Source organism: Antechinus flavipes, chromosome 3 (assembly GCF_016432865.1).
Source record: "Antechinus flavipes isolate AdamAnt ecotype Samford, QLD, Australia chromosome 3, AdamAnt_v2, whole genome shotgun sequence".
Lineage (NCBI taxonomy): Eukaryota > Metazoa > Chordata > Mammalia > Dasyuromorphia > Dasyuridae > Antechinus > Antechinus flavipes.
This window is the reverse complement of record NC_067400.1, coordinates 30,350,441-30,362,921: the sequence shown is the minus strand read 5'-3', so window position 1 is coordinate 30,362,921 and position 12,481 is coordinate 30,350,441. Positions and strand designations below refer to the sequence as shown.

The 12,481-nt window shown below is 37.8% G+C and overlaps 1 protein-coding gene across 2 annotated transcripts in view; it reads right to left on the bottom strand.

The window, feature by feature from the left end:
• The window catches only part of FNDC3B (fibronectin type III domain containing 3B), a 366,338-nt gene that overhangs the window by 31,312 nt on the left and 322,545 nt on the right, over window positions 1-12,481 (bottom strand). For both annotated transcript variants that reach the window (XM_051983177.1, XM_051983178.1), the window contains exon 23: window positions 8,971-9,183. In XM_051983177.1, coding sequence (XP_051839137.1) covers window positions 8,971-9,183 — 213 coding nt within the window. The remainder of the gene's footprint in view (window positions 1-8,970; window positions 9,184-12,481) is intronic.

Here is a 12,481-nt window from a genome sequence, read left to right as displayed (position 1 = left end):
ACAATATTGTTATTTTGTACACAGTACATTTAACTTTGTATCAGCTTCTGTGTTTCCAGATTCTTTCTAGAGCATCCTGCTCTCATTTCTTATAGCATGACAAGTATTCCATCATAATCACAAGAAATGGATTTTCCAATTCTCAGGGGATCATCATAGCTAATACACAGACAGCTTTGAGCACTGGATATACATTATCTAACAACAACAGTGTGAGGTAGGTGCTGCTGCTATCTCCATTTTACAGATACAGTAATTGAGGTTCAGAGTTTAGTGGATTTCCCCATGATCATAAAGCTACAATGTGAAAGAAGAAAAATTTGGAGCAAGGAATCAGGCTTCAGATTTTAACTGTTGCTATCCCAGAATCCTGGTATCATGATCTGGGGCTAGAAGAGACCCCAGAGGTCATCTAATACAAACCCTCATTTTGTTAATAAAGTTTCAATGAGGTTATATAAATTGTTCAAAATCTACAAACATATTGAAGTGTCTATTATATGCCAAGCCCTGTGCAGGAGATCAGAAAAAAAAAAAGGTCAAAAACCAAAAATAAAACCCTCAGACTCGTTTCTGCTCCTAAGGAACACATTGTCTAGTTAGCGGAGGAGACAATATGAAAGTATCTGTGTGCATACAAGATATAGACAGGTTAAATGAGAGGTAATCAATAGAGGAAAGATACTGGCATTAAAGGGATTTAGCAAAGGCTTCTTACAAAAGGTGGGATGTGAAGGAAGCCAGAGAAGGGGGTGGAGTTTTAGGAGGTCCACACATCCACACGTGGGAGATGGCCGGAGAAAACATCTGGAGCCAAGAGATGGACGGCTTTGTTCCTGGAATATCAAGGGGATATCAAAGAGTAGGAGTTGGGAAGGACAAAAATTTGGAGCTCAAAATCATGCAAAGATGAATATTGAAAATTAGCTTATTAAGTTTAAAAAACAAGGTGTGAGACTAGAAAGGAAAGGGTAAGATTATGGTTTTGAATACCAAGAGGGTTTTATTTTGGCCCCAATATTGAAAGAGAACCAGTAGAGTTGGAAGAGTGGCACAGTGGGGCAAGAGTGACAGAGTCAGATGTGGTCAGTGTCTTAGGAAGATCACTTTGATAGATGAGTGTAGAAAGGAGTGACTGGAGAGAGAAGGGACTGAGGCAGGAGAATAAGTATCTAAGTGAGCTTTAGTTAATGCTAAATTGGTTCAGAGCCTGGGTTCCAATCCTGTAATTCTGATTGGTACCTGAGTGTCTCCAGAAGAATCCCACTTAACCCTCTGGGGTTGCTAGGATTTTCCTTCCCCAAATTTAGTTGTCTTTTCTTTGTATACATTTTGTAAATACTTGTGTTTGTAAAACTTGTCTCCTTGAGTGGAATGTAAGCTCCTTGTGGATGGGAACTGTCACTTTTGTTTTTATATGTCTAGTGCTTAGCACATAAGAAATGTCAATGGAAAGAACACTGGGGCTTGGGAATCAGAGCATCAGAATTCAGATCTTATTTCTGATCTTAATATGTGATCTCAGACAAATCACTTAATCTTTGAGGACCCCACGTTGTTGATTCTGGGACTACCTTTCAAAAATAGAGTCTTCTTATTTAATTATTAATAATTAATAGTAAATTAACTTTAATTTAAACGTGAAATAAATCACACTTATGGCTATAAACTGTTTTCATTAATGCTTACAACTCTGTGCATATGCAGAGGATGCAAAAATTATAATTATTTATGTTTTATATGTGAAGAAATTAGACTGCTAGAAAAAAATGGCAGAGCCTAGAAACTTCAACTCCAGGTCTTTGGACATGCATTCTTTCCCTCTATTATATGAGATTGCCCCAAACAATATGATCATTTTGATATTCTAGGAATTATAGTATCAGAAAATATTTTATTCATACCACTTATTCAAGAAAGTTTTTGGCAGTTCATCATATGAAATACACAATGACGAAGAATATTATGAAGTGACTACTAAGGATTCTATGCTGTGCAAGGCACTGGGGAAACAAGGACAAAAATTACAGAAAATGCTTTCCAAAATTATGGCCCCAACTAACATGTTCAAAAGGGTGCTCTGCCATCTTGCCACTTGTCAACTTTAGGCAAATCACTTAGTAGCTGTTCTGGGCACCTCTAAGGTACCAACTAGCTCCAAGTCCCAAGAACTTAATTATGTATATACATCTTCCCACATATTCACAGTGGAATTATGCGTACATCACTCACACACACATATACATACACCCCTGCGCTTTCTCTCTCCTTCCTCCCTTCTTCCTCCTCACTCCCTCCCAACCCTGTTCTCTCCTCTCTCTTTCCCCTCCAGATAACTTGGTTGACCCAAGAAAAATATTAGAAATCTTGGCTCAGAATTAATGGAGAGCAAACATGGATCCTGTGCCTCTATTCATTCTCCCCCCTACTTGTATCCCCAAATTTGACAGTGTCTTTTTTTTTTTTTTGGATGTAGACTGTCTGACTCAGCCTGAACAGCACAGATTAACTCTAAATGCATTCCTGGAACCAAAGCTGCTCTGGCCCCTGCGTGAGATGCAATTATCAGGGAACATGGGCTCATCAAGGTCAGCCCCAAATCAGCAACAACTCAAATTCTGTTAGTGTGGACAAACATTTCAGTGCAAGGAGGTAAACACACCCTCCCTGCAGATAGGCAGGATAGTAACCACGATTTACAGATGTTAAGCTGAGTTGATGGGCCTTCAGACCCCAGCATGAATTATGAAAATATTCATCTCGCTTTTTACTGTGGGTTCTTATTGTACACCCAGGAATTAAAGTGGTTTAGACCCGATGCTCCCCTATCTGCTGAGGATAATTCAATAAATCCCTCTCCTGCCAAACTTAACATTGCAAACATCCTGTAAACTTAAATGCAGATTCTGGGTCATGGCTAAGCTTTGTATCTTAAGGACATGGCTGTCAACATTATTCTTCATTGAGAGGGGGAGAATGAGAGCAAGACACATACACACAGACAGAATGAAAGAGAGAGAGAGGGAAGGGGGGAAGGGAAGAGATAGAAAGACAGAGACAGAGAGAGAAAAGAGAGACACACATACAGACACACACAGATTTGTATCTGCACACTCAGCTGATTCTTACCACTCAACTCTAATGTAAAAGAAAAGAGTGCCAGATCTGTACCCAATGATGCAAGTTCAAATTCTGTTGCCATAACGATGACCTTTGACCACAGTCATTTCATCTTTCTGCATCCTCCTCTAAATGGAAGGGCTAGGTGACATTTAAGATTCTCCCAACCTCAAAGCTCTGATTCATAAAAAGGTGGAAGGAACTAGGCAAATGAATCCAGATCACATGGGAACTAGTAGAATGCCTGCTACAGAATATGTTCCAGGTGCGATCTGCCAGATTTTACGTGAACTTCATTTTTCAGATGTTTTTCTGGAGCTGATGTCTGCCTCTCCACAATCTCTCCAGATCACTACAATGGCCAAACATAGCAATGCTCACCCCGTGCCAATCTCAGCAAATGCTGAATGGCAACTGTCCTACTCTGCCTACATCTTTCCCATGTTCCGTCACTCAATTCCTATTTGTTTTGAATGTTAATGCCTCAAACAGCCTATCGCCCTTCACTAAATGCTCACCGGTTTTTCTGTGTCATTTTTGATAAACAAATCTAGAATATAACACTTCAGATGTGGACTGGCCCAAGCAAACTGTGGCCAAGTTAGCAACTAGGTGACAGAGTGGATTAAAGCTTTGGGGCTACAGTCAGGAAGATCTGAATTCAAATCTGGTCTTACACACTTACTAGCTGTGTGACTGGACAAGTCATGCAATCCTGGTCTGCCTCAGTTTCCTCATCATGTAAAGTGGGCATAATAATAATAGCACCTAGCACTGTGGCTAGGATCAGATGAGATAGGGTTTAGTGCTTGGCACATAGTAAGTATTATATAAATGTATTTGCAGGATTTATCATCATCATCACCACCACTACCCTAACTACTCTTCCTAGTCCTGGACCCTCTTCTTATATAACTACAGACCAGTGTTCTTGGTTGCTTTGGTCTCTGACTGGTTCATATTTGAGTCGTCAGTCCACTAAAAATCCCATATCTTTTTCGTTTTCTTTCTTTTTTTTTTTCCAGATAAAATGCCTTTTAGTTATATCTCTGCCCCCTCCTCTACATCTACACTTTTGAAATTAAGGTAACAATATGGCGTAATCTATAATTGTTGAAGTCATCCTAACGGATGCTCTATAAGAGCATTTTTTTTTTTTTTTTTGCTGAGGCAATTGGGGTTAAGTGACTTGCCCAGTGTCACACAGCTAGGAAGTGCTAAGTGTCTGAGACCAGACTTGAACTCAGGTACTCTTGACTTCAGGGCTGGTGCTCTATCCACTGCACCACCTAGCTGCCCTTACACCACCTAGCTGCCCTTGCACCACCTAGCCTTTTACAAATGTTTGCTCACTGTACCTTTAAGAATATGTTCAAAAGTGTTAACCATCAAAGTCAAATTCAAAGTTGTAGAGTGCTTTATATACATTATTGCATTTGAGCCCCACAACTACTTTATGAATGAGATATTATTATTCCCCATTTTGCAGACAAGCACACTAAAGCCCAGGAAACACAATGACTTATACATGTAATGAATTACACATGTAATAAATAGCAGAGGAGTATTTGAACCCAGGTCTCCCAGAAAGACAAAAATACTACCAGCCCAATCTCTTCCCTGTCTCTGTCCTATATACCTTCTAAAATATCTTTCTGATAATTGTCTAGATGCTTCATGTCTGGGAGCTATCTGCGCTCTTAAAAAACAAACCCAAAAGACTGTCTGATGCTGTTGGCAAAACTCTTAATTCCTGAGTCTTTAGGGTCATTGCCCAAAAGATCAATTAGTTGCTGTGGGGAATAAAGAATTACAGTCCCTCAAATTTCTGGACTCAGCTAGTGGTTTAATAGCCTGATTTTCAAAAAGGAACCCCCCCGCCCTTTTTCCCCCTTTCCCATCTTTTGAAGATGTTTTCTACTATAAAAAAGAGCTGTCTAATTATAAAGTAGAGAACATACCACCTCATCAGCTAAAGCCAGTGAAAAAGAACACTGCATTATTCTAAAGAAAATCTGCCTTCAAATGGCATTCTTAATTAAATGACAGATCATATCATTAAAGAAGGAACACCCTATTCTTTGGGCTGACTCAGTGAGATGTGGATAGATGGGAATTTAATAATAATAATAATAAAAATTCCCAAGCCATCTACAGCTGCCAAGGCTTAGATTGGTTCTACCATCATGGTGGCCCATACTTGCTTTGTTCCCTGTATCCCTGATATGAGCCATTTCTGTCCTTCCTCCAGGGAAAAGGACTAGGGGCTGGATAGTGGTAGTGACTTGTAATGCTGGTGACCAGCCCATTTTAATATGGTAGCTTCATCCATCTCCATAGGTAGTTAGTTCCTAGGTTTGGTGGCTAGATCATTTTCAGAGAATGGGGATTATGTAATAGTATTAATGATGTACATATTAAATGCTTTTTATGAATTTTATTTGACAACTAAACATTAAGGGTGTACCCCATTTCTGAGAATTGATGTCCTCTCTTGGTAATGGTAACTAAGTACAGTGGGCCATTCCATCTTTCTGAAGAGATGACCAGCAACGAAGCTCCCTCCTCCTCTGTCTCAGAGGATGGGTTACTAGAAATACAGCTTTATTCTATTTCTAATCTGTTGTACCAGAAAAGCAATAATCTCAGCCAAGAGGTTTTTGCCTAATTTTCACCGTTTCCTTTTGCTTCTTGTGACAACCTGAGAGAATTTAATGAGATCTTGTAGGATGGAGGGATGCTTTGACAGCACTGCTGCAGTGCTCAGGAGATCCTTCTCTGGATCCCAGTGGATTTTTCAGTCATATCTGACACTTAGTGACTGTTTGGGGTTCTCTTGGCAAAGGAAATGGAGTGCTTTGCCATTTTTCTTCTCTAGTAGGTTAGGAATCCATCGAACAGGAAGATTTCATTTGGGAATTTCAGAAATCTGAGGAGAGTTGGTTTGCTTTTGGCAAAGAACCAAGCGTCAACACTTGATTCCTTTAAAACTGACAGAAATGCCTCTTTTCCCATTTTTGTAAAAAGAAAGGACAGAAAGGCAGGGGGAGAAAAGGAAAGGGAGGGAGAAGGAGGAAAAGAAATGGAGAGGGAAGAAAAGGGAAAAGGTTGAGGGGTCACATGAATACATTATCATTTAATTTACTCAAATGACTCTTTTCTTTTGTAAATGAGCAAACATCCTAAAAGATTGGGATTTGATGGGCTTCTAGTCCCAAACTGGTGAGATTATTTGTTCTTTTAACTTCAGAATACTAGGAAAGATCATTTGCCAACTAACTAGTCTGGCTAAGTTCTCATCCTACCAAATTAAATGGAACTTATTCTATATATAGTATGAGAATTTATTATATTAGACATTCCCATCACTTTAATAACATTCTAAGATTATCTACAAATACAATTTTCAAAAAAACAAATTTGGATCTCAGTTCGTAATACTATAAAAAGTGTATTCCTCATGTTAAAACTTTTTTTTTTAAATTTCCCTTAAAATTTTGCTTTGTAATTGGTTTATGAGGGAGACAGTCTTGGTTTTTATTTGTGGGGAGTACATTTTGACCATGAGATTCTTTCATATTTTCTTAGGCAAGTTATGAGGAACAGTAGAACTGAAAATAACTCAGGAAAATCCATGGGATTTTATTAATTTTGAGAAAGACTTATTTTGCAGTGCCTCAGTGGTTGCCCTGAAGGTCAAACCTGCTATTTGGATCTATTCTTGGGCCCCGTCCAAAACCCTTGGAGGCTTCTAAGAGGTTGTCTGGGCAAGGATTATAACTTGTTTTAGACATGTAAAAACTAAATATAAGACATATGGGAAAAATATGAAAAATATCTTAAGCCATGAAGATAATGTATATGTACAAATGGATATGCATTTGTACATGCTGAGAAACTTCCCAGTTTTGTGTTGGATTAAATAAGATAGTAACACTACTGTCTTAGGACAGTATTCTTTGGTCTCGAGGTATCCTGTAGAGGATGGTAAGGATAAAGAGGAAAAGAAGGAGACAGTGTTTAAGCCAATTATCTGTGGGGATGGCGTGAGCCAAATTTTTTGGACACCTCTCTGTGGGCATTCTAGAACCCAGAGCCAGGAAAAAGATTTCTGTTCTGTTTTCTAATTAATGGGTTTAATGTGTTTGCCTTCATTTCTCTTTCCTCCCCCAGCTCTCTCCAGTAGCAGAAGCCAATCTTCCAATCTGATTCAAAGGCAGGAAGATGCATGTATTATTGGTATCTAATTATGTTATAAATATTTTGGTCTTTACAAGGACAGATAGACATACACACACAGAATATAAATTCCTTGAGGGCAGAGAATATTTCATCTTTGGTTAATCTTAATACCTAACAGTGTCAGCACACAGTAGGCATATAATAAATGCTTGTTGATTGATTAATAGTGATTCTCTATTCAGTTCCAGGTCTCTCTTTCTTGCAATGGGATTAATCTTTATTCTCGTCAAAGGACTCCAATTTATCTCAGAAAGTGGTGGGACCACAGTTTGCTGTCATGGAACAAATATATTGCTTTAATACCCCAGCATCTTAAATTGTGGGGCATGACCCCATATGGGGTCTTGTAACTGAATGCACTTAAATCTTTTTTTAAAGCTTTTTATTTTCAAAATATATGCACAGATAGTTTTCCAACATTCACCCTTGCAAAACCTTGTGTTCCAATTTTTTTTCTCCCTCTTCTTCCTCTTCCTCTTTCTTAGACAGCAGGTAATCTAATATATGTTAAAGAATTTAAAATTTTAATACCAACAAAAAATGTATCAGGTGGCTAAAAAGCCCTGTCTTCAATGTCAAGGAGACAAACTACATGAAACCTGGTTCCTGCCCCCACTATTACGACAGTGTAGAAATGAGCAGATTTGAAAAACTTCAGAAATCTACGATTCTAGAGAACTGATAATAAAGCATGATACCAGCCTGCTTTCTGACTGAAGGGTGCATAATGGGACACATATTTTTGGATGTGGAGTTAAATGTTAAATTGCCCACTTTCCCCGACTTTAATGACTCTCACTACTGACTGAAAATGGTTCTATTTCTCTGCGATTTCTCCAAAAAGAAAAATGCCCAATTGAAATCCACGAGGCACAAAGCTTAGAGAGAAAAGAAGCATAGGGAGAGAGCTGTTATATTTGTCAATATTCATTCATCCCAAGACAATGGTGAGTGTGGGGTAGGGAGAGTTTCTGGTTTATAAACTGCTTTGGGGAAGGGGGGTCCAAATGGAACCTGCCCCATCAAGGCCGCGAGATTGCAAAAGAACCAGATAAAAACATTCTTCATTGTGTGACACACTTAGGAAGCACTCTGGGCTATTTAAAAGTTAAATGCCCAATTTTTGCTTAGGCTTGTTCTTATAGGCCTTTTAATTTTTTTTTTAAAAGCCTAACTTCATTTCTTCTGACCTTGATTGACTAAGCTCAGACATGAACCTAGAGTAAGTCTTGAGGGTGATTACTAAGATAACAACCAAGAGAATGAAAGAAGGGTTGAAAACCAAGGATGCTTAGCACTTTGTAAGACACTGCTTTCACTTCCTCAAGAGACTTTCTGTTAAAGAATAAAAACAAATAAAAGCTTTTATTTTAGAAATATTTGTTTCATGTCTCATTTGTGACTCCACGGTATTTCAGTCTGAACCATCCTCATGGACCACTGTTGTATAAAATACATGATGAAATTAACCAGCCCATTCTCAGTCTCTGTTTACCAGCCAGGTAAAAACATCTGGACCATCTCTGCAGCCAGGTAAAAGCATCTGGACCATCCCTGCAGCCAGGTAAACACATCTGGACCATTCCTGCAGCTCGAGCTCACACTTACCTCTTGTTTCTATCTTCCAGCTGGAGCGTGTACACCATGTCATCAACCGTGTGCGCCTTGGAGTTGCTATCTCCCCATTTTAGCTTCAGGCTCTGTGGGCCTGCTGCCGCGCACTCTAACCGGGGAGGGGAAGGTGGTAATGGCCTCGTTTTGGCCTTAATGGAGTGACTAAATGGTCCAGCCCCAATTTCATTGACAGCCTGAATTCTGATCCTGGAGGGAAGAAATAAAAACAAATTAAAATGAAATCAGGTAAGGTAGCCAAGATACTTTTAGAGTTCTAAATGGTTTTTCCTTAACCAAAACATTTCTGCTGATATTTTTAAAATGCTTGGGTAGTTGAGAGCATAGTTTCTTAAATTGTGGATTGTGACCCCATCTGGGGTATCATAACAATGTGGGGGGATTGCAAAAATTACGATTTATTGTTAGTGAATGTTGGATTGGTACACCTATTTTATACACCTATAAACCTGGGGTCATGTAAAAATTTCTCAGGTGAAAGGGGGCATGAATGGAAAAAGTTTCAGAAGCCCGGGTTTAAAGAATAGATGAGCTATTATCCACTTGGATTGGCAAATTTGCCTGAGGGTATAATCAGTAAGATGCCTTTTAAAAATTCCTTCAATAAATTCATAGATTTCTAAAAGTGCAAGGAAGCTCCCGAGGACAGTTATAGTAAGTGGCCCCAATTTACCATGCGGTGGACAGACCATTGGACCTGAGCTCACAAGATACTATCAGGCAGAGATGCTGGAGGTTATTTCACCAAGCTCATCCAACTCTTTCACTTTCTAAGAAGATCCTGAGTATTTTAGGATTGAAAAATATTTTCTCCCAAGTTTATGAGACAGAGAGCGGCTGATCTAATTTTCAAATCAAACAAAACCAAATTTCATTTCAGCCTCAAGACTTAAAAGACACAAATAGATGAAAAAGTGATGAGTTACAGGAAAAACAGAAAATTCAAACCAAGCCAAACCAACCCCACCAAAACCTCTCATCTTTAAAAATAACTATATGCCTGGATATGGGTTACCTTATGTGACAGAGTTCAGGATGTGCTTATATTTTCTCCTGGGAAAGGAGAAAAGACACTGATATTAAGAGTTCTTTCTCTTTCTGGTGGAAACCGATCATCTTGATTTATAAAGAAATTCAGAACATGAGACATCGGGCAGAAGTTCAGGCCATTCTCTGGGAACCTTCCGTGTCGAGGGGAAATATGTGTCCATCTGAGCTGGACTACCCAGGAAAACAGCTGTCCTGGCAAATGACCCTCAAGGCCAGGATTCAGAGAAGGCTCAGGCTTCTTGCCAAGTTAAATGATCTCTGTCTTCTATTATTATTTTTCCAATATCAAAAATGCTTTAGGAGTTTCCCATTAAAAAGGGAAGGGGGCTGGAGCTACAGGCAAAAAGAATAACAACAACAACTAAAATGTTTTATTGAGAGAAGGATAGGTATAAAGACAGGGAAGCTGAACAAGATTATTGTGAACATCTAAGGAGCAACACGTTTGGTAAACCTATTTAAATATTAGTTGTTACTATTATTGATGCAAGTTTATTTTTTTTTTTCTTTTACACCGACCCAGGGCAACTCGTGTAACCTATGTCTGCCTTAGTTTCCTCACTGAAAAATGGGAATAACATGCAAAGTACATTGCAAATCATAATATACTACAATAAATTTTAGTTATTATTGTTACTTTTAACATGGGATGATTCAAAAGTCTTGATTCACTTTTAAGTAATTAAAGTTTAAAACTGCATTGAGACTTTCGGGACTATTCTTATAACACTTAAGCATGTACTATGTCTAAAGCTTTAGTGACAGATAATGGGGATACACAGATCACCACCATCAACCATAAAATAATCAGTCTTGCCCTCAAGAAACTTAAATTCTGTTAGGTTTAAAATTAGTATCAATCCTATGGACTCTAATAAACAAAAGCAAATAAGTTGTATTTAATAAAGTACAATAGAAAACCCTATTCTGAAGGGGCTCATGCTAGTCACATTCAAATATGAACTGCATGTGAAACCCTCTATTGTATTTATAACACTTGCCAAAATTTTGTTGGGGGAATGCAAATTAAATGGTAATTAATCTATGTGGACACACACACACTCTCTCTCTCTTTCTCTCTTTTCTTCCCTCCCTCCCTCTCTCTCCCTCTCCTCTCCTCTTCTTTCTCTCTCTCTTTCTCTTCTCTTCTTCTTTCTCCCTCTTTCTCCCTCTTTCTCTCTCTCTCTCTCTCTCTCTCTCTCTCTCTCTCTCTCTCTCTCTCTCTTTGATCCCTATAAAGGTTTGCCAACACCTTCCAAGCTCTCCACTTGCTTATTTTTATGAAGAGTCCTTTCCCACTTTCTCTTCAATGGAGATGCTAGCTATATAAATGGTAGATAAGAAGAGTGAGAGTGGAGAGAAGACCAAATTTGTTCTGTTCCAGGGAAACTAATCTTTCTTTATTTTGCATGGGTGTGGCCCCAGAGCAGATTGGGGTAGTTCTCACATATAAAGAAATGTGCTTGAGAAATACACAAATAATCTTCTTAGAGACCATTATTATTTTATTTACTATTATGATTTCTTATGACTCGTATTGTGATTGGTCAGTTTTGTTCTTACATATTATTATATTGTTTTGCTATAATAAATATATACTATTATATGTTGTTTTACTTTAATACTTATGTTACACTACTGTTATATATTGCTTTGCTATGTTTATATATTACATATACTATTACATGTTACTTTGCTCTATTATACATTGCTTAACTAGAAAGACTATATATTACATATAGATTGCTTTGTTATAATTATATATCACACATACTATTACAGATTGTTTTGATATGGTTATTTATTATATATTTCATATACTATTGTAGATTGTTTTGCTACTATAATTATTATACTATGTTATATTATTTTTCTTTAGGCCAGGAGTTCTCAGACTTAGAAGTTGGACCCCTTTGCAGAATGTTTTTATGTAAAAAATAAAACACATGATATGCAACCAGTTAGACCGAAACATAGGGGGGAAAATATATATATATATATATATATATATATATATATATATATATGTATAGGCATGTGTACATATTCGTATGGGTGTATTTTAAAAAGTAAAACAAATTCATAGTTCCAAGGTTAGGAACTCTTTCCTTAGAAAGGTCTTCTCTAGAGGTATGTATGGTACCCACAAGTAAGGAAACAGAGAATAAATATAACCATGAACATGATCAAGTAAATTTGTGATTTAATGCTGTGTTACTTTTGTAGCTATTGGCAGGTTTTTCTCTTGAAAACTAATATGTTCTTGTGGTAAATATAGCATAAGATTATTTTGCAGACTCGTGTCTTATATACTCTTCTCCCATTTTAAAGAACATGAGAATCACTTCAAAGACAGCTAGGTGACACCATAATGTATAGAGAATTGGGCCTGGAGTCAGGAAGAAGTAGCTGTAAACCTGGGCAATCACTTAACTTT